The following is a 22,734-nucleotide window of genomic DNA, read 5'->3' on the forward strand; positions in this document are numbered from 1 at the left end:
TTACTAACCTGTTTCGGTCCCATTTTGTGTGCTACCCGTTTCGATACTCCACTCGCCCAACGCTGCTCCATATCCGCCTCCGTTTCAGCCAGCATCTCAGCGCGACTAGGCAATTGCTTGCGCCCCGTAAAGAAAGCAAGCGCAAAACGCACTTGTAAATCGAAAAGTTGAGCTGGACAGATTTGATGTGGTAGACCAATGACGGCCATCGTTGGCTTATTAATGCTTAAACAGTGTTTGTAGAGCGGATGCACCCAATTGACATCAACGTTTAGGCCACAGTCCACACTCAAGAAGGGGAAGGTGTATTTATATCCTGTGCAAAAAATCACATAAGAGAAAGAAGCTGCGCTGCCGTCTTTGAAAATAGCGCCATTTTCGGTGAAACGCTGTATATCTGGCTTCTGCGACGTTCGACATAAAATCGGTGTGTGGTGCGGCCTCCAGGTGATGACTAAGAAATATGTGCTCAACGTGTTTGTAGATATGGTGGGCGATATCAACACCACTTGGCCCTCCACCAACTACCAGAACGGTGTGACCTTGGGTGGATAAGAGCAGGCATATACACGTTATGTTGCTGGAAAAGAATTAAGTCTGAGGTTACCTTTTAAAACTTCGGGGCTTCGATATAGATGACTGTGTAGGCGTTCACCTCTATACTTATCCAGACCGTCGGTATCGGGATACATGGGTGTAGTGAAATGTCCATTGCAAACAAACACATAATCGAAGTGCGCTACAAAATACTTATCGTTCTTGAGATTGTGTACAATAACCTGTTGGAAAAAGGGCGGTTAACAAAAATACATATTGTTACCGTAAAAATGCGATTCGTTAATTTGTGTTAAAGGTATTCAGAAATTAATTTCTTTTTTTAAGAGAAATGAGCATAAATGAATAGCGTTAAAATGCTAGTCTTTCAGTCTACACACCTCCCAACCCTCGTTACGTGGTCGCACACGTACTATCTCATGTTCCAAGTTGATATATGGTGTTAAATTAAAATGCTTTGCATAATCCTCTAAATATTTCAATACCAACTCAGATTTGATGAAAGACTCTTCAATGCTTGTGTCGTAATCGTAATCTGGAAAACCCAAATTTGTGCTAAAAATAAACCGGGTAGGAATATATTACGCTAGATAACTTCACTATTTTCATTTACTCACTGCAAGTCACGATACATGCTACTGTGTACATCCTCTTCACTCTCGTCCTCCTTTCGTTCCATATAATTCCAAGTGCCACCGACTGCTGAATGCCGTTCGTACGCCACTGCCTCAAAATCGTGCTGCAATGCATTCTGCAGCGCGGTGAGTCCAGCCATTCCGGCTCCCACAATACATACTCTCCGCTTGGACGTCATTTTCATGGAATATTTAGTTTACTTTTGAAAAAGTAAATTTTTACTAAATTGATCGTGCGTAATATCTTCCAACTATGTACATATGTACATGTGTAGATAAGTAATATCTATCAACCCACTCAACGATCTCTCTGAGCTACAGCACTTGTCGTCTTCAAATGCTAGACTGAAATTTTTGTTGATCACGCTCTTGCTGTTATTTTATTTTTCTCGCTCAGCGTTTGCGTTTTGTTTGGAAGGTGATTGAAGATAAGCTGCATAATATTTACGTACACATGTACACAAATCCAGGCATATTTACGAGCATTAGCGCTGGTTGGGGACAGGCATTTCGTGTAGATAAATGTGTTAATAAATACTCTCTTAAATACATTACGTTTCTTTCTCTTAGCTATAAAACTAGTCTAAGAAGTTCGTTAAATTTTAATTAGTATGGCTGTTCACACCTATCTGATTATCAGGTTATCTGGTTGTGTTTATATTTTTTATTCAGTTTATAACAATAATATACAGTATAGAATAAAAACTTGTAACCAGATAACAGTGCAGGACCGCTTAAATGACACAAAAAATGCCGATACACGTAAACTTAGTTTTTTCTAGATCAGTTTATTTTCCCAAACGATTTTTATTTTGAGTTAGTATTGTAAACGAAAATAAATATCTCGACCCCTGCGCCACCTAACGGACTAATTCATCTCAATCTTTCATATTGTATTATCATCGGGTTTGAAGTAAGTTTGAAGTTTCAAGTCTCTAGCTCTTCGGGAAGTTGGTTAAAAATTTATTTATTTTATCTGCATCGGTTCAACAGAGATTGCAACGAACTCGCCAATACGCGGATATAGGCGTACACCAAATCGGTTACTAATCGCAGCACTAAAACAACGGCATGCAGATATTCTGATGGTTAATGAATTCAGAACAACCAAACTTTGCGCAAAATGTTACAACGTAAACCTGACGGCCAAATCGCCACACAGGTACCAGTTTTGTCCAAACTGCCGTACTTGCTGGAATCGAGACGTCAATGCTGGGAAAAACATTCTCTACCTGGGAGAATGTATCATCGATCAACACGAAAAACACAACAATTTTAGCAAATAAGATGTCACTATTTCTTCTATAACGGCAACTGTGTACATCTGACTGGCAACAGTTTAACTTATGTTACTCGCAGGCGAAAAAAAGGTAAAAAAATTAAAACTTTAACAGGGAAAAATAGCATTCGTATAGCAACATTCTTTGCTGTTCATATTTCATACAAAAAAAAATAATATTCATTTAACCATTCACAACTTTTTTTATTTAACCATAGTTTTTCTTCCTTAGTAGAAGAATAGAAAATCGGTTATTTTTATTTTTTCCCTGTTAAAGTTTAATTTCTTTTCACATAAAATTGACCATATCTCGGAAGATTAAGATGACATAGAAAAACAAAATACGAAAGCTTTTTTGTCATTTCATAACTTGAGACTTTGCCTACAGTGCAACCAGGGAAGTGTCAACACCCACCGTATATGTGCGTCGCCGCTTATCATTACTACATTATTTAAAAATAAATAAATTCACACAAAAGCAGTATGTACTTATGGGATTTAAAAGATAATTTCCAAGTTGTCTAATACAGTGATACTTGAACAAATGGAAATGTCACAGTATTACTCGTCTACTAGAGATGGGAACGGGCCAGCCTATTGGCAGAGGCTGATAGTCTAATAGATGTTGCTTGGGCCAGGGATCGAGCCGAGGTCCTACGGTATGGTAGTACGCTACCACTCAGCCAAACCAGCCACCTCGGCCAAGTACTTAGCAAAAGTGTAGGCGCCAAAATATTATACTACGCAACAATCGTTTGTCGGTTTGGGCCGAGGTCAAAAAGCTTCTCTAATTACCTCTCTTCTCGAGTGCAGACAGGTCCTCCTACACTTGGTTCTTCCATTTTGTTCGTGGGCGGCCTTTCTTTCGTTGCCCACCCATGGCTGCCGAGACGAAGCATGTTTTCACCGGAACGTTGTCATCCATGCGTACAACATTGTCAAGCCAGCACAGTCGTTGTATTTTTATGCGCTTGACTATGTCCATTAGAGTGGTCCAAAAACAAAAAAGTCGGAATTTTAATGCCGCCAGCTCCTAGGATTGTTCTGAACCGAAAAAATATACCCGTATTTTTTATTTTGAAATCAAAAAATATTTAGGGAGTGCTCACAGCGCTCAAAGTTTTCCATGTATTTTATATGGGGGGAATGTTATGAAATTCTTGAAAATCAATATTTCGGTCGGAAAAGTGTGGTTCTTTTCAGGAGACTTCCAATATTAATATCCAATTGTTTATTTAACCATTTTTTAATATTAAAGATTTTTTATTGGTCCCCCCATTGCATTTTCTGGGGGTTTTGGAAGACCTATAAAATATAGTTACCATGAAAAGAGGGTTAAAGAAACAATTGGGTATTATTACTGGGAATCTCCTGAAAATAATCAAAGTTTTCCGATCGAAAAATATTGATTTTCCAGAATTCTACACTATTTCTACGAAAAGTTTTTTTAAAAATCCGACTTTATTTTTGCTCATACATTTTTGGACTACTTTAATGCCCATAACATTAAACAGTAGTCATTAGTAGTTTGTCATCGCATCTTTTTCAGTAATAGGGGCCACGCGAAGGCGGTTATAGCTCTGGTGTGGCACAGTTCTCCTAAAAGCACCCAAAGCCTTCTCATCTTTGTTCGACATCGTCTATGATCTGTGCGATATCAAAAGGACGGGAATGATGAGAGAGATATGAGTATGAGCCTGGTTCTCAGGCTGACGATGTCGATATCACCTGCATACGCCAGCTGCGCTGTGATTTTGTTGTACTTATATGTTGGCAATGCGACTTTTCAGCAAAATTAGTTAATATGTGACTTGCCAAATTTTCAAGTCGGTTGCTGTGGGGAAATTATAAAGATTGGAAACCTAGTATTTTTTAAATCACAAAACGCAATAGTAGGCGAAAACTACAACACAGCTGGTTGTAACGAACTTTTAAAACAATTCGCCTTAATTTTCAATTCGTACAAAAACAAAACCGAGGTCAGTCGAACTCGTTTTATTTTTACTTACAACGACTCATTGTAGTATTTTCCGCCTTATTCAAGTCTGTCTCATAGAGGTTTTGCTGTTTCTTCTGCACAGTTATTTTGTTTTATTGTAAAAAAAAGAAACTTCAAAATTTACAAATAAGCACTAAAATTAGTTTTTTTTCATTGTAAACTTGCTTAACCTAAGTTTATAAAATATCATCCATTAATTAGACTGCCTACAGTACAATCGCTGTAGCCAACCTTCCTTTCTCCTTCATACTTCTCCCAGTTTGAATTGCACGAAGCTGTGGTCATCTATAACCTTAAAAGCTGTTTTACGATAATTTTGTAAGTCGTAGAGAAACTTGCCGCCACAACTTTTCGAGAGCTTCTTTATAACTGGTCTGACGTTGTCGATGCCAGTCAGTGCCGCCAGTTCATCATAGTAATCGAACTTGAAACAAATAAGGAAATTGATTTTAAATACCGACACTATTGAAACTATACCCTGTCACCCACCTGTCGTTCGCCCACCACATGAGCCTTTCTACGCGGCAATCCGCGTGCTCTCCGCTCTTCCAAATCATGCTCCGTATCGACTAGCATATCCTCTGCGCTGGGCAGCTGCAATTTTCTGCTGTAGTACTGCATCACAAAACGCATCTGCATATCGAAAAGTTGTATCGGATAGGCATAAATTGGTAATCCGATGAAGCACATCGTGGGATGATTAATGTTGATGCAGTGCTTATAGAGCGGATATACGAAATTGTCATGCACATGTAGATTACAATCGGCGCTTAGGAAGGGAATTGTTAAACTATAGCCCGTGCAGAAGATGATGTGGGCGAAATTAGCTTGAGTGCCATCTTTGAAAATGGCGCCATTTTCAGTGTATCGTACCACAACTGGCTTTTGAACAACATTTGGCATGAAATCTGTGATGGGTGGCTTCTCTTGCAAATGATGACTAAGGTAAACGCGTTTGGCGTAAGGATAAATGTGATGGGTGATGTCCATGCCACTGCGGCCGGCACCTACCATGAGTACAGTTGCATCTGTGGATGAAGGAGAGAAATAAATCTAACCCCACGTCTCCATTTTCTACTAAATGTGTCTTAACATATGTATAAATTTCTGTTTTAACTTTGTCCCGTTTTCTCATGTGGGCAACTTGCTGTCTTAACATATCAATTTAAAAATTTTATCAAGCCAATCAGATCGATCTGCTCCCAATGTAGATGGCGCGGCAAAATGAAAACTGAATTGTCAAACTATGAAATGACAGCTGATGTTAAGAGAGCGATGGCAAACAATTCGGCAAGACAGATATGGTTTAACAGTGGAAATTCGGGGTCTCCACCTGTCATTTCTGTCTTAGCACAGCTTTTTTAACAGAATCTGTAGAAGCAAATTGATGCTTATTTGATGTAAAAATATTGAAATACAGCCGGCGTCATAAGTATGCAAACCATGACGTTTTGACGATTTTATTTATTTATGTTTTCCATATCAAATTTTTGTTATTCTTTTATAATAATATATGTATGTAGTTCATGCAACAGCAAAAACCACGAGACTTATTTCTTAGGCCCGTCTGCAGTTCTTAAGAAAAATCGCAGGAAATATTTTTCGTTATTTCTGTTGCTAGAAAAATTACTCTGCTGTTGCTGTAAATTTTCGGGAAGAAATAAATACCCGAGCATGTTTTTCTTGAGAGCTGCATACTGATTTAAGAAATTTTGCTAGAAACAAATTATATTTCCATTCCTGTGCGCCATTTTATATGAATTGTTCGTTTTTTTTTAGACCTGCCGACAGTCCTTTATACAGAACTCGGAGGAAAATGGCAAGAAATTTTCATCGAAATATAACATTTTTCAATTCGATGCCTTGGAATAATATGCCGTTTTGTTGGGCAATAAATTTTAGAAGGGTGTTGCGTACCTTCGTTTTCCCCGAGTTCTATTGACTGAACTACATACATATATGTATTTTTATAAAAAAAAGAGAAACATTTCGGATGGAAAACATTAATAAATTAAATCGTCATAACGTGTTGGTATGTATGTATATTTTTTACGCTGACTGTATATTTCGTCGATTTTTCTATTATATCGATATACCTTATGTGTTTAGTATTGCTATCTTTATATGTATCTCTTTTGAAATTTTAATCGATATTTCATTATTGTTATCGATGCCAATGTAGAACAAATTCAAAACTAACGAATTGCTGCACATCGCGAACTTTACTTTTTCAGTTTGTACGTTAAGAAACACCAGTACACCAGTGTGGACAAAAAAGTGTATAATAGTGCAGTGCAGAACAACTTCAGCTAAAGGTAAGACATCGAACGATTTTTCCTACACTAGGGTTGTCTAGTGCACTCAACGAACATACCTACTATCTCGCCATCTCAAGAGCCCATTGACTTCTTTCTGTCGATAACATCTGGCTGTTGTTTATTTTGCTAGGCGGCCTATTTATTATTTCAGCAGCAATACCTATGCTATTTTGTCTTGATAATCTGTGTTTTGAATACATATAATTTGGTTTTATTTTCTATGGAAACTAACCGGATCCCCACTTCGCCTATCATCGGCATCATATGATTTATATGTATGTACATTTATGTATGTATTTATTTTTATCTCCCTTTCCTTTATTTTTACTTAATTAGCACTTATTAGCTTTGACTTAGAGATAACAGTTCTGGATTTTGACTTGAGCTCAAACCGATTTGAGGCTGCCTTATGTCTTTCGGCATTGTTCATTCGTATCAAAAACAAAATACATAATTAAAATATTTAATGAAGCAAAAAAAGTAAAAGTACAAAGTACAAGTTAATATATACATATGTACATATCGATCGCTAACCGCCAAAATAACCTAAGCGACATTTTTTTCAAAATTTTCTTTTTGTTGCAGAAATATCCCTAGAGCATCTAGATGCAATTCTGCATCAAAAAGAAAATTTTGAAAAAAATGTTACTTACGTTATTTTGGCGGTTAGGGCTCGATATATACATAAAATATAAATGAGTGCGAAAATGACAGTCATACTGCATTGCAACTAACCTTTGAATGTATCCGCCTTGCGAAAGACATGGCTATGCATTTTATGGCCTTTATATAGTTCGATGCCCGCAGTTTTGGGATAACAAGGCGTAGCATATCGGCCATTGCAAATGAAAATGTAATCGAACTGTTCTTTTGCGTAGATGCCACTATTTAAGTCGAGCGTTAAAACCTAGCGGGATATGCAGAGATGCCAAAGAATTTATAAGATTTGTTTTCAATTGATATCAAACCTCCCATTGGCCGTGTAATGGCCGCACACGTATCACTTCCTGTTGCAACCTGATGTGGGGCAGTAAATTAAAATGTTGAGCGTACGCTTGAAAGTATTTCAATACATCACTAGCCAATATGTAGGATTCGCGCATGGTAGCAGGATATTTAAAATCAGGAAAATCCATTACCTCCTTTGGCAGATTTGTGCTGTTAATGCAAAAAATAATTAAGTTTCAAAAGGCAGTGAATTTGGTTATTAGTTACCGCAGTCCCGCGTACATACTGCTGTGCACTTCTTCCGCCGCCGCAGCACATTCATTCACCCCTTGTTCTGTATATACCCAGGTACCGCCGATTTCATTACATTTCTCATACGCCACAGTATCCATGCCATATTCGCGAGCATATTTGAGCGCGCATAGGCCTGCTGCCCCGGCACCAACCACACAGCAACGACTTTTCGCGCTCATTTCTGATTTTTGTTTTGGTTTTGTGGTTTTAAGTAAATCAATTACGTATTTTAACTCTACAAAGATATTGAAAATATTTTAAAATTTGTTTACACTTTTTTTTATAAGATCGACTTCGTTGCTTGTTTACGCTGCAACTGATCTACCGCGCGAGATCGCTTACAGTTTTATTTGTGTGATGTGCCGTTGGCGTTTGTTGTCAATCAATAACGCGACCAACGTTCATGAATCGACCCTCATATGAAATAATTGACTCTGATATGAAACTCTTCGTGAGTGAGTGAGTGGGATTGTAAATATATTTTAGTAAATGTGTACATGTAAAAATTTGCTGTATGTAAATGTGTAGTTCATATGTACATATGCAGCCGTATGTACATATGCAGCCTGCATTTGTGGCGAGTCGCATTCTTCTAAGGTGACAAGCAAACGATTTACATACTATAATAATCAGCTAGAAATTTGCAAGTGTATACGGACGCATATAGATACATACATACATACATATATGCACCATGTACGTATTCCCACAGTTAATTTTGCATACGTCCCTTATAGTCCAGCAAAAAGCGACGAAGTCATTTATTTCTCTTTCGAGATATCGCACTTAAAGCTTGTGTATTTTTTCCAAAGCGAAGTGATATTTTGATGAAAACTCCAGAAAATTGGTCAGTTTCACCTACTCTAGTTTGTATTTTGACTTTAAGGCATTTGTTTTTCGCTGTAATCATGCTAACATTAAGACATGTGTTAAGGGTGTCGATAAATACATATCGATAATTATATTCCTACATGCACCGATAAACACGTCGATATGTATATTTACATATATAAAAAAATCGATGAAAGGTTCCTTTTTGCTCCATCACGTCTGGATTTTTTTCTAACCTCAAAAAACGTCTCGGATTTTACGTGACAATCCGTTTACGAGAAAATCCGAGGTGTTTTTTGCGGTTAGGAAAAAATCTAGACGTGATGGAGCAAAACGGACTTCAAATTCGTGTTCAGCGACCCCAAAAACATGTCATAGACTAGATTTGGTCAAAGGAACCTTTCAATGATTTTTTTTTTGTGGACCTGTGTTATCGATAACTTCTGATAGAAAGCCGATTACTTCTAATATCGTTATCGAAAATGATATTTTATTATCGGATCGGACTTAAAAAAATAGACTCACCAACGTACATACATATACAGTATCGGTCATATCTATAGCACGCCATTTCAAAGTGATATTGTGTGCCACTTATGTTTATTTATTTATTTTTAAGAATTTTCAATTAAAATACAGTTCATTCTCAGACAAACCCCATATAAACCCAAGTGTAACAATTTGTAGAAAACTACACAAAAGTGCAACAAATTTTCACCTAAATTTCAAACTTTTTTCTCGGAAGTGTAAGAATTTTTTTGAGTACACAGTTTTTTAGCCACTGCAATTTTAGTCTGATAATGTGCAAATTTCAAGTGACTACGAATTACGGTTAATTTTTTAGATTTTTTTTTGTCGCATTGGCTTCCATATAATGAATAAACTCAATTTATTTGTATATGGAAGAAAACCGTAACACCTTTGGCGAAAAAAATTCTAAAAAATCAACGGTAACCTTCAGTCACTTGTAACTTGCACATTATTAGACTAAAATTGATTGGGCTATAAAACTGTGTATTCAGAAAAATTCAGACACTTCCGAGAAAAAAGTTTGAAATATAGGTGAAAATTTGTTGGACTTTTTTGAAGTTTTCTACAAATTGTTAAACTTGGGTTTATATGGGGTTTGTTAGAGAAGGAACTGTATTTTAATTGAAAATTCTCAAAAATAAATAAACAAACATAGGTTGCACACAATATCACTTTGAAATGGCGTGCTATGGATATGACCGATACTGTAGATCTACAGTCATGTGAACGATAATAGGGGTACGATACTTGGCCCAGTTTTCACTATTTTTCCTTTGTTTAATTAATGTTTATTTGTTTTATAATGGTGTTGTTTGATTTTTCCGACTGGGTATTAAGATTTATTTCGGAACGAATTTCCGGCATTCCTTGCCAAGTTTGGTTTTGCAGACAAACCGGTTTCGGCGTTGTGCCTTCTTCAAAATGACACTGAAGATGGCAAAACGCCGAAACAGGTTTGTTTGCAAACCAAACTTGACAAGGGATGGCGGGAATTCGTTCCAAAATAAATCAGAGTTTATTATTATTATTTTTTTTTTTTAAATCCAGCGCATTAGATACCTAACAAAAACCATATATGTATGTAAGTCCAAATTTCCAACTTTGTAGAAAAATTCAAGAAAATTTTACAAAAAAAAACTTTTCATTAAGAATTTTTTTTAAATTTATAAGTATGCAGTTGTGCTATAATAAAATTCCAGCTTAATAATGTGATGATTTTTAATAAGCTTTAACATTTTAACGAAAAATGGAAAATACTTTAAATTTTTATATCGAGCCCTAATCTAACTTAAAAAGATAATTCCTAAACTTTGTGCAAAACTCGCGAAAACTCAGCAAATATTCATGCAAATTTTCAAATTTTTAATCAGATTTTTTAGAATTTTTTTGAGTATGCATTTTTGCAGCCCACTAAATTCTTGTAAAAAAAACCAGCCCGGAGTTAGTAAAAAATCGCATTGATTTTTGAGAATTTTTATTGTTGAAGGTGTTTTGACTGAAAAGACTGCGTGAAAAAAATTCCAAAAATCAACGGTAATTCCTAGCTACTTAAAACTTGTACTTTATTATAATAAGATTGATAAGTGATGTGATAGGGTGTCATGTCATGCCAAATGATGTCATATTATGTGATGTTCGCCATATGATGTCACATCATGTGTACCATCGATAAAAATATCAATACCAAAATCGATACCCAATCGTTAAAAATATCGATTCACAAATCGTAAAAATATCGATACCATTATCGATAACAAAATCGATAATAAATATCTATCGATAAGTCCCGAGAATACCGAAAATCCCGAAATATTTCAAAGGTTGAGTCGCTGTGTCTCTGTCTATATCTTTTTTATAATTACTTTTAGTTTAAAATTTCTTCCTTTATCTTCATCTTTACATTTATCGGTATCCTCATCCTCATCCTCATCTTTTTCTTTATATATATCTTGGTTTTTACTTTTATGTTTATCATTTTCTTCATCTACATATTCTCCTTCACCTTTGCCATTATACATATAAGTAAAGTGTTCAAATTTACCTTGATTTTCATTTTTGCATTTATCTTTACATATCTTTGTTTTTGTTTTTATTTTTACCTTTACCTTTATCCTTTTTTATATATTTACGTACTCACCTCTACTTTCATTCTTGTATTGGTCTTAATCTAAGTCTTATTCTTTAACTTTTTATTAGCACGTTTTTCTTAAATTAATACCATGTGAATACATTTAAGAAGCACTTGATTCCGTCCCAACCATTTCCGTGTGCAATTTCCGTTGCACTATTTCCGTGTGCAATTTCCGTTGCATTTGCTAATTTACTCCCAACCAACCAACCGAAGCTAAAGAAGTTTCACTTCACTAAGGGCCGTTTTCACCATCTCTGGTTAACACTAATCCCCAGTTAAACATCGTTACCGACGGTACTTACTCCATTCACTTCACATTGGGTCGGTAACGTCGGTAACAATGTTTAACTGGGGATTAGTGTTAACCAGAGATGGTGAAAACAGCCCTAAGTTATGCTCGTAATTCTAGCTTTGAGCCAGCTTCTGCTACATATATTCAAAACACTCCACCTACATACATACATAATTTACTTTTAGTTTATGCGCATCCTTTCTCCAAATGCTTTTCGATCAGCTAATTCAGCATCTCCTTCATACAACATTTCCTGTCGACTAGGTAACGCTTTCCGCTATGTAAGGTACTCAGTGGGAATCGCAATTGCTGATCGAATGAACTTGAGAGCACATACATATGTACATATGTATGTATGTAAACTTGTAGTTCTATAAAAGTCATTGTTGGCTGATTGATATTGATGCAATGTTTGTATAGTGGATATACCGCATTTTCGTACACATGCAGTTGACAGTCGGCGTTGAGAAAGGGTGCTGTGTAGCAAAAACCAGTGCAGTAAATCACGATGCGATTATTGGTGCTGCCATCGCTAAACACACCACCGGCGCACAGTGGTCCAATGTGCAAAGCTAAGGTAGTTTAACAAAATTTTTATTTGTAACTTTTCAATAAAATTTTTATCAAACATGTAAAAAGTATGTCTACTTAAGAGTAAATACAACATTCTTTTATAAAATTTGGGTACATATAAGCATAGCGGTATCCAAAAGTCATAGTAAGCCAGAAGTGAAAAATGAAATTGTGCATACAACTTGTTGTTGTTAGTTTTAATTTCATTTCTTTCTCAGTTATTTTATTAAGTAAGCAAATTCAGGAAATATAAAAAAGATCACCGAAGTAGGCGCACATATTTCTTTGGAGGTGATAAAGTTTTAACCTTTTTGGTGAGCACCAAATTACATATATATTTTTTTTTTGTAGACGAAATCTCTTATACCGCGAAATACAAAGCACTTACTTACAAAATTTCAAAACGGCAAATTTTTGATTTTTGGCTGCCTATTCCTTAAAATTAAAGACTTGTTGCAATAATAGATTTTGTTTGTAGTAACTAATATCATTTTAAGATGTAGTGATAGAATTAACTTTAATAAATTCATCAAATCATATGTATGTGCGAAGCCTGATTCAGAAATCGGATCTAAAGTGGAAAGTGGAAAGTTTTCCCAAAAAGAGAGCTAATGAGCTTTCGAAAGTTATCGAACAAGATGGCCTTTTTTGGCCACTGCGTTATCACTGAAAAAACAACGCTGTTTTTATAAATTGCACTTTTTATATGAAAAAATCGCAAAAGCCGTCAACAAAAATATAAAATAACAAATATTAACAAGTAAGAAAGTCTAAGTTCGGGCGGAGCCGAACATTAAATACCCGGCGCAAATATTAAATATATGATTTTCACCTTTCCGAAAGCTACCGCTACATGATAAGCCGGGGTGTATACATTTTAAGTAAATTAGCGTCCTTAAATTTCGAAATATTGAAATTTCAAGCATATCTGAAATTTACCGTTGTATGAAAAGCGGCCTCAATTTTAGTCCGATTTCAACAATTTTCAACGGTTTGCTTTTATGTGGCAAGCACAATAACCATACCGAGCTTGGTACAAATTGCTAGAACGGTTAGCGAGATACATATATGTGATCACAAGTGGGCGGTGCTACGCCATAAACGTATTTCTTGGTAAAGAATTGTTGCAATCATCAATTTTGAATAAATTAGCTTCAATATTTACTGATTTATCGAAGATTTTGTATTTCTCGAAATTACCGTTATATGGGATGTGGGCGTGGTTATTGTCCGATTTTAGAAATTTCCGGCCAGTTGGTATACTGTACCAGGACCAACAACTGTGCCAAGTTTGGAAGAAATTGGTGTAGCGGTTACCAAGATATACACATGTAACCATAAGTGGGCGTGGCTACGCCCATTTGCCAAAATTTTGTAATATTCTTATTTTTCGTCTAAAACCCATTGCAAATATCAATTTTGAGTGAATTATCTTCAGTAGTTACTAAAATATCGCAGTTTTAGTTTTTCTTAAAATTACCGTTATATGGAAGGTAGGCGTGGTTATTATCTGATTTCGCCCATTTTCAATACCATCCGTCCCACGCCCAAAAGAAGTTCACGTACCAAGTTTCGTTAAGATATCTCAATTTTTACTCGAGTTATCGTGTGCACAGACGGACGGACGGACGGACGGACGGACGGACGGACAGACAGTCACCGCTTAATCGATTTCTCTTTTCATTCTGATCATTTATGTATACATTTGTCTATATCTATCTCGATTCGTTTTGCCTGTTACAAACAACCGTTATGTGAACAAAGTTATAATACCCTTGTGCACAAGTGCGCTCGGGTATAAAAATCAACACGATTTTTTAACCGCTTCAAACTTGGACTTGTTTTACTAGAATTTCATAATCGATGCACCTGCATACCCATAATTTTTCTAAAAATATAGATTGAAAGGCTCACAACTATATTCAAAGTTTTTATTGAACTTTAGGCGCTTTTTCTAATAAAAAAATTTTTGTGCAAAACGACAATAATTTACATATGGTAGAAGTTATAGCTACTATTACGGAGATCACCACTTCTCATCAGACTTCTTCATCGAGTTCACTGGGATTTGACATAACAAAAAAATTTAACTTGAAAAACATTGCAAATATTTAACAAAACATCACTATGCCCTCACTTTAGATCGCCAGTGTACCTCATATCGTCATAATATATCGACATAAATCTATGTTTACGCGCCTTTCTTCGCCGAAGTTCTTCTTAAGCATCTTTTTTCGTAAATTCTTTTACGCGTCTTTTTTCGCCGTCAAAACACTAGCGCATCTTTATAATATAATTTAATTGATTTGTAACAAATATGAAATTTCATTATAATGTTTATGTTTATGCTGTGCGAAAGTGCTTACAAAAAGATTTCATAAATTGATGAAAACTTTAAAAAATTTTTAATTATATGGTAGGTAGGCGCTTTCGCTATACGATCTTGCCAATTTTATGACCAGAAGTTGCTAGTCATTCAAACATAATTTGTACAAAATTTCTTCACGATATCTATCTTAGTTCTTAATATAATAATCAAATTACCTTACAAGAGCAAATTATACCACTGTGTGAAATGTTGCGCGAGCGGTTTCTGCGTAATATTCGGCATGATGGTAAACATGTTTGGCATATTAACTTATATGAATAAGCAGGACTGTTTCATCTGTATTGACAAAAAAAAAAGCAAGAAACATGCAAATTTATGTAAATGCATGCATAAATACATATGTAAGTATATATGTATACATATGTACATTATTACATGCATATTTATACATACATACATATATTAGTTGAGTTGCCGGAAGAAGGTCGAAGGTTTGACCAAGGTTAAGGTTTGATGACAGCCTTGCCCTCGGCGTAAATTTTAAGTTTATATTTTTTAGTTATTACTTTAAAGTCGCGTTTCTGAGTTATGGCATTTGGAACTAATAACAATGTATTTAATTATAATAAAATAATTATAGATTGGCTCTTACATATATGTTAAGTGTTTGGCCGAGCTTCACCTCCGATTTGTGCGGTGCGCCGATATGTTGTCACACAAAGGGGAGGGACCTACAGGTTTACGCCGACTCCGAAAGGTATTTGTATTTTTATTAGAAGCTGTTTTCATGGCAGAACAACACTCGGAGGTTTGCAATTGCCTGCCGAGGGGCGACCGCTACTAGAAAAACTTTTTATTAATTTTTTGGTCTTGGTCGGAAACCACTTAATGATCGTAAAAAGCTAAGTTATCAGTAAATAAATAAATATTATTGAAAACCTTTTAGCCGTTGACGAAATTAGAGTGGAGTGAAAAATTAAATTTTTCGATTTAGAAGTTCTAATAGTGCGGAAAAGTTACCTAGCATGATAACATTGAACCGATCGCAAAACATGGTATAATATCTACGGTCGACCGTAAAGTTTCGAAAAATCTCTCAAATTGTGGTTCTTTTAAACGTTTTTTTTGTTTTTGAGATTTTTTTAGAAAGTGTTTGAGTGTGCAGTTTTATAGCTCATTAAAGTTTAGTAAAATAAAGTGCAATTTTCAAGTCGCTAACAATTCGTCCTAATGTTTGCCAATTTTTTTGCTGACAGTGCCACGCAGTTTTTCCATACAAAGTATTTTCGACACCTAAGTTCAACACACCTAATGTCACCACATGAGATGACATGACATGCGATCAAATGACATCACATCACATGATATATAGGTAATAGAATTTAGATATGTACATGAAATAAAAAAAGCAAACATAAAAACAAAGATATGAAAGATAAATACAAAGATTAATATCAAAGTGAATTTGAACACTTTACTTTTAAAATGACAAAAGGGATAGACAAAAGAGGCAGAGATAGATGCTGATACATATAAAAACTTATAGACTAGTTTTTTCTTCTTGTATTTTATACGATGTTATGGATTTATCAATCAATCCTAACGGGTTTGCCCTCCATTCCCGCCCAACCGAAACGATGGGCGCAGTCCGCACGATGTAGGGAACTTGTTTTTTTTGGTGCCGAGTCGTGGAAACAGGGGTTTGTTAAGTGTCGAGATCTAAAACTGTTCACCTGCAGAATCAAATGCATCAGCTGATTGGATATGCTCAATTATTGAGAGAGGAAATGACAGTTTTCTTTATTGTCAGAACCGAGTCCGATACGTCAAACTAGCTCTAATGAGAGTTAAAATCTTGACATAAAAAGCGGAATGATACGTTTGATTCAAAATTAGTTTTGCATGGCTTCAAAAACAGAGGTGGAAAGTGTCTTGATACATGGTAGGGAATATTGCGGTTTACCTCAGCCAGAAGTGACGGGCTATTAATCAAGTCTGTCAATAATTTTAAGATAAATATTACACCTAGCATTTCTCTACGACTTGCAAGTGTAGGCAAATTAATGAGCTCTAGACGACTAGTGTAATGGGGGAGATTTTACTCGTGAATTCCAGTTAAAATCACGCAATACAAAAAGCAGGAATTGTTTTTGAATTGATTCAATCCTCACTTAATAAGCTTGGTAGCTGGGATTCCAAACAATAGATCCCTATTCTAATATATTTAGCACACATTTAAATATAATCTTAAACTTTTAACATTATATTAACTAGCCTGACGTTTTATTGACAATTTTAAACCAATAATGCACAAAGTTTGTCAGGATATATTAAAATACACCTTAATGCATGATATTCTTTTTATATAATGTTTTTTGCTTCTCCTGTAAAATAGAAAATTTGCTGATTAGGGTTCTATAAAGCTATATACCTAATTTTTTTCAAAAAATTCCGAATAAAATGAATTTTTATAATTTTTGTACGATGTTTAAATGTGGATTTATATGGTGCTGGTTATGTAAAGTGCTAGACTTTTATAAAAAATTTTAAACACTAAATAAAAAAAAGTGGCCACAACTGGTCAAAATTAACTTAATCAGCTGATGTATGTAGATACTTTTGGTTTGCGTTTTTCTGTTGAATCAATAGAATCTTTCCACCAGAAGCAATAAAGTTTTCATCCGTTTTGTTTTCTTCTTTTAATCCGTCCCCTTCAACTAACTAATAATATCAGAAGTTTTGTGTTTTGCGTTTTTCGCTTAACAAATTTTATTGCGCATATGAAGCTTGAATATGAAAGATGATTATGGATTATTTACAACAGTTAACGTTAAAGATATTTTAAGTTAATTATTCAGTTAAGTAATAACGTAGCACCCACTACCCAAAGAAAGCCCCCAAGCAACATACATATACGTAGAAGCAGCATAATCAATTTAGATTATTATTTGGCCTGCATAGGAAATTTAACGAAGGTTTCGTCATCCAGCACCGTAAAACGATCGTTACGATATGTGGCCAACTCATAGATGTATTTGCGGCTGCAATCCTCCATAATTTTGTTAATAACCGGTTTGATGTTTTCGATGCCAGCTGTCTCTGAGAGATCGCGATAGTAGTCGTACTGAAAATAGAGAAGACATTTTGTTTTATTTAGTCCAAAACGGTCTCGGAGTCCTTGACTCGTATATTTTCGTTTGTTGTTCGTTTCAAAACTCACCTGTTTATCTCCCATCGCATGCGCTTGTCGGTTGGTCAGACCCTTTTTGCGGCGTCGCTCCATATCCTTCTCCAGATCGGCGAACATCTCTTCACGACTTGGGAATTCTCGTTTCTTTGTGAAGAATGCCAGCGCAAATCGCACTTGCAAATCAAATGACTGTGAAGGGCAGACGTAGAAAGGCAAACCAATCAGCGCCATTGTTGGGTAATTAATGTTGATGCAGTGCTTGTAGAGTGGATGCACGAAATTATCATCGACACGCAACGAAACGTCGATGCTGAGGAAGGGGAAAGTGTATTTATAGCCGGTGCAGAAGATAATGTGGTCGAAAATTTCAGTGCTGCCATCTTTGAAGATAGCGCCATCTTCGGTGAAGCGCTGTGCGACGGTCTTCTGGGTAACATTCGGCATGAAATCGGTGCAAGGGGCTGGATCTAAGTTGTGGCTGAGAAAGATATGCTTGGCGAATTTGCTGATGTGATTGGTGATATCCATACCGCTAGGACCGGCACCGATTACAAGCACAGTAGCACCTAAAATGCAAAGCGTGATGTGGTAAAGATTTGTGTTTATTTAGGGTAAAGAGATTTTACGATGTTCCTTTCTAAATAGGGCGCTTAAATTACTCACCTTCAAACGTATCCGGTTTCCGATACCAATGACTATGCAATTTTTTGCCTTTATAGTCGTCTATGCCCTCGATTTTCGGCATCAAAGGCATGCTATAATGTCCATTACAAACAAAAACATAATCGAAAATTTCCTTACAGAATTTATCATTCTTGATGTCTCGCACATAAATCTGGAAAAGAAGTAAAAAAATGTGGAATTTAAATAAGAGTGAGACAGAAAATTTGTTAAGTTCTCTAATTCTTTATTTATTGCGTAAATATCAAAGGGGAACTAAACCAATTTGATATGGGAACAACCTTTCAAGTACCACCTTTCCGTTAAAAAAGGATTATCCAAAACGTTTCACAACTTATTTATAATATACATCTCGCCCTACCGGAAGAATGAACTAACATCATAAAATTTCATATAAAAGTTATTTTTAAATACTGAAATCAAACATAGCAACACAGGATTTATAAATAAACGGTTCAAACAAAATTTGGACGAGTTTGATCTCAAAAGTGGAACCGGCGTATTCTTGTAGATTTTTTGATGCTGATTTCAAACACGATAATAAAACTTATTTAGTTTTTGAGAAAAAATTGTTGATGTCGAAAATGCCAAAAATGACAAATCTCAAAAATTAAAAAAAAAATAATGACCGCCACTAATATTTATTTATTTATTTTTATAATTTTCACTTAAAATTTAATTCGAGCTATATTTATAAAAATCTAATAAATTTCATAAAATCATCAAAAATTTCAGCTTTTCAATCTGAATTTTTAAATTTTGGTATAATAAATGCAAGTTTCAAGTGACTAAAAATTATCGTTTATTTTTATATTTTTTTTTGTCGAGGGTGTGACGCACTTTTCTCCATACAAAAATTCAAGTTTTTTCATGCGTTCAGTAAGTAAATTTTGTTGAAACGTTTTATTTGATTTTTAGAATTTAGCTTTTTATTTTCTTATAAAAAAATTAAACAATTTTAGATTTTAACATTGAGAGATTTGCTCAGGTGTTTGTGGTATTTTTTCGGTTTTTCTTACTTTTTCGGAGATTATTTTTTTGTAATTTTTGAATTTTTCGTTCTAGTACTTTTGAGGTCTTTATTGATTTATTCAAGATTTTTCGGGTTCAGCGGCATATCAATGCAAATTTTAACGAGCTTTAAGGATTTCTAAAAAATTAAAAACCGAATCTTTATTTTTGCGCTAATTTTTAACCGTCGTAATGGACAAAGTGTTTCTATGACCGATTTAATCTTTTATGATCTAAAAAATTAAACAAAAACCAAAAAAACAAAAACAACTACCACATGATCAAGTCGCAGCGGAATAGCTGCACTTAATTTTAGTTGAGTTGGCATATGGAAAAAAGTGGAAAAATCAACAGCAGTTTATAAGGCGAACTTAGCGCAGTAGGACATGTCATAAAAGCGGCATAACTGCCGCACTGACGAAAATTTGCAACACAGTTGCAACTGCCCAACTGATAATGTGTTGCTAGAAATTCACAGCGAACGTGATACTTTAATAATTCGCGCAACACTGCGGCTGTGATTGCAACTCGGAACGAGCCCGACCATTAGTTTTTGTACACTGGGGTCGCTGTATCGAATCCCAGCGAAGAAGTGTAATGAGGAGATGTGGAAATCTCCGAAATGGCAGCAATAACTTCTACCTAAATTATTGTTGTTTTTCCACACCATTTTTCATAAAAACAGCCCTAAGCTCAATAAAATTGTTGAATGTAATCTTAAAATAACGGTTATAACATGATCAAAAAAAAAATCAAAACAACAATTATTTTTAACGGAAAAAATTCACAAAATAACGATTAAGTATTTTTCATCGAAAAAAATAAAAATCACAAAAACTGAAAATCATAAAAAAAGTTAAATTTGATCGGGAAAAATAAAAATCCAGTTTTACGGTTAAATTCATAATTTTGATTATAAAGATCATAACCATTACGGTCCCCGATTAAAAGTGCAAATTTTACGAAAATGCTTCGCTTTCTTCTTATAAAAAGGTCTATGGTCTCTAATTTGTACATTACTAAATCACCTATAATAATTAATAATTGAGAACTGAATTATGGAAATTCCTTAAAATTAGTTTAAGAATTAAAACTTTGTTCCCTACAAACTCACCTCCCATTTACCGTTCAACGGTCGTACACGTATTATCTCGTGTTGCAGCTTAATATATTTTGTCAAGTCAAAATGTTGCGCATATGATTGCAAAAATTTCAAGACCTCCGACGATGGCACAAAAGATTGTTCGACATCCTTGGAATATGAGTAATCGGGATAGCCCATTACTTCCTTTGGCAGATTTGTGCTATGTTTTGTAAATAATTAAAAAGGGGATAAACTAAAAATTATACACCTTAATGACAACAGTTGCCAGCCGCGTTGAGTACACCTACCGCAAGCCCTCGTACATGCTGCTGTGTACATCGTCCTGACCTGGTTTCGTATACACCCAGGTGCCACCGACTTCGCTACATTGCTCATAAGCGATCGCGTCCATGCCTTGCTGAAGTGAATTTTTTAGCGCACAAAGTCCTGCTGTGCCAGCGCCAATTACACACACACGTTTGCCGTTGGTAGTCATTGTGAAAAAATAGGCTTTTTCAATTTTTAATATTTATTTTTATTTTTTTATTTTTTATTTATTTTATTTATTATTATTATTTTATATTATTTAGTTTATTTTTTTATTTATCTTCTTGTTGGAGTTTTGTGTTTTTTTTTTACAACTTTCACTGCTCTTCCTATCTCTTTTTAAACACTTCAATTAAAAAAAAAAATATTTAAAAAATATGCACCGGTATACTTCTTTGTATTAAAAACACCTTTGTAAGTTTACGTATTCACCACGTTTTTAACTTGCTCTCCGATTTTTACGTCCGCTTTGTTGGAACACCAGGAAAATACTGTGATCGTCAGCTCGTTGTCAGCGCCATCAACACCAACATTTCCGCCGTTTACGGCCAGACTCCGTCAGAAATACGGCATGCCGCGCGGTCGATGTGGACGCCAACGACTGGACCGTGTCCAAATTGGTCATTGCGTGTTGTTGTAAATCAATCAATAAATATACATAGTTACATGTACATACATATTTGCATGATAAGTCTGTGTATTTAGTATATGTATTTATGTACATACTCATTTCGTTTTCGATTATTTAGCAATTAACTGTGGCTTGGCTTATCTGAACGCAACCGAATATTAAATAAAATAGTAAATGCGCCAAACCATCAGGCGTTTAGTCAATGGTTGGCTGCGGCGAATTGTTGAGGATAGCAATTTTAGTGTACATAAGTATATATGTAAGTGTATGTACATACGAGTATTTGTAGTTGTACACTAGCCAGTTCAGTTGCGAGTAACTAGTTGACTAATCTGTCAGTCTGCAGTGCTTTACCGTAATCCATTATGATGCCTCAATTTTATTGCCTGATCAGTTCCTTGCGCTTTTAATGCAACAACATTAAACAAAGAGTTGCTTACCATTAAATAAATAAGTTTTAACGCTAAAATTGTAAAGTTGTAAAAACGACTGACACATTTTATGTGTGTACGTTTAAACTACTTAATATTGTGTTTCTTTACTATTGTGTTTCTTTAATATTGTGTTTCAGTAATGTTTCATTAATGAGTTTTTAATCAACCGATTAAAATACTGATTAAAGAAACATTTTTGCGCAGTATTTGCGCCTATCTCACTTGTAGTGGTTTTTATTCATAAATTTTGATTCAAGAAGTTTGAAATTCTTAAGACGTATTTGTTGATAACGTCTTCAACCTGTGTTTCATGTGTGACCTTGTTCCAAATACCATACATTCGGTCTTCACATGTTAAGCGCCTCATTTTGGAAATGATGAAATTTTGGTGCAATGTACTCAGTACATTTCACTCACGCGAAAAAGTATACCAAAAAGATCAGCACGTCGCACTGTGAAAGATTTGACTCATCTAGCTACTTTTAATTCCGTAATTCGAAAAGTATTGAAGATAGATTAATGAAATTTTGCACAAGGTGCGGTATGAGATAGGCGAAGCTTTAAAAAAAAAAATGGTCATTTAGAGGAACTGTCCCGCCAATCTATTATATAACTGTAATTTTCAAAAAGTCAAAAGTTAAAATATTTAACTAACTACAAA

General features: G+C 35.0%; 3 protein-coding genes across 5 annotated transcripts; all 3 read right to left on the minus strand.

Annotated features, from left to right (window-relative positions):
* Nucleotides 1-8: 8 nt before the first annotated feature.
* LOC118744264 (dimethylaniline monooxygenase [N-oxide-forming] 3-like) lies at nt 9-1,713 on the minus strand (the record flags this gene model as incomplete). The annotated part of the gene is given in 5 exon segments (XM_036477161.1): nt 9-408; nt 410-542; nt 608-779; nt 936-1,110; nt 1,173-1,713. Coding segments are annotated over 5 exon segments (1,083 nt in total), but the record flags the coding sequence as incomplete, so codon positions are not given.
* Nucleotides 1,714-4,522: 2,809 nt separating this feature from the next.
* Nucleotides 4,523-8,456, minus strand: LOC118744270 (senecionine N-oxygenase-like). 2 transcript variants are annotated; one of them, XM_036477167.1, is made up of 6 exons: nt 8,371-8,456; nt 8,002-8,263; nt 7,755-7,944; nt 7,522-7,693; nt 4,958-5,496; nt 4,523-4,892 (listed from the first exon to the last, which is right to left on the minus strand). In XM_036477167.1, exons 2-6 carry the CDS (start codon nt 8,205-8,207, stop codon nt 4,713-4,715), a joined length of 1,287 nt encoding a protein of 428 aa, XP_036333060.1. In that variant the 5' UTR covers nt 8,208-8,263; nt 8,371-8,456; the 3' UTR covers nt 4,523-4,712. The 2 variants fall into 2 exon arrangements, with proteins under 2 accessions (XP_036333060.1, XP_036333059.1); XM_036477166.1 differs by lacking the exon at nt 8,371-8,456 and having other exon boundaries at nt 8,002-8,358.
* An 8,996-nt stretch (nt 8,457-17,452) lies between these two features.
* On the minus strand, nt 17,453-21,622 carry LOC118744271 (flavin-containing monooxygenase FMO GS-OX-like 2). Of its 2 annotated transcripts, XM_036477170.1 has the most exons (7): nt 21,419-21,622; nt 21,285-21,354; nt 20,990-21,228; nt 20,712-20,901; nt 18,569-18,740; nt 17,936-18,471; nt 17,453-17,839 (listed from the first exon to the last, which is right to left on the minus strand). In XM_036477170.1, exons 3-7 carry the CDS (start codon nt 21,175-21,177, stop codon nt 17,660-17,662), a joined length of 1,266 nt encoding a protein of 421 aa, XP_036333063.1. In that variant the 5' UTR covers nt 21,178-21,228; nt 21,285-21,354; nt 21,419-21,622; the 3' UTR covers nt 17,453-17,659. The 2 variants fall into 2 exon arrangements, with proteins under 2 accessions (XP_036333063.1, XP_036333062.1); XM_036477169.1 differs by having other exon boundaries at nt 21,285-21,622.
* Between the last annotated feature and the right edge of the window lie 1,112 nt (nt 21,623-22,734).

This window comes from Rhagoletis pomonella, unplaced genomic scaffold, assembly GCF_013731165.1.
Source record: "Rhagoletis pomonella isolate Grant_MI unplaced genomic scaffold, Rhpom_1.0 Rhpom_scaffold_00008, whole genome shotgun sequence".
Classification (NCBI taxonomy): Eukaryota; Metazoa; Arthropoda; class Insecta; order Diptera; family Tephritidae; genus Rhagoletis; species Rhagoletis pomonella.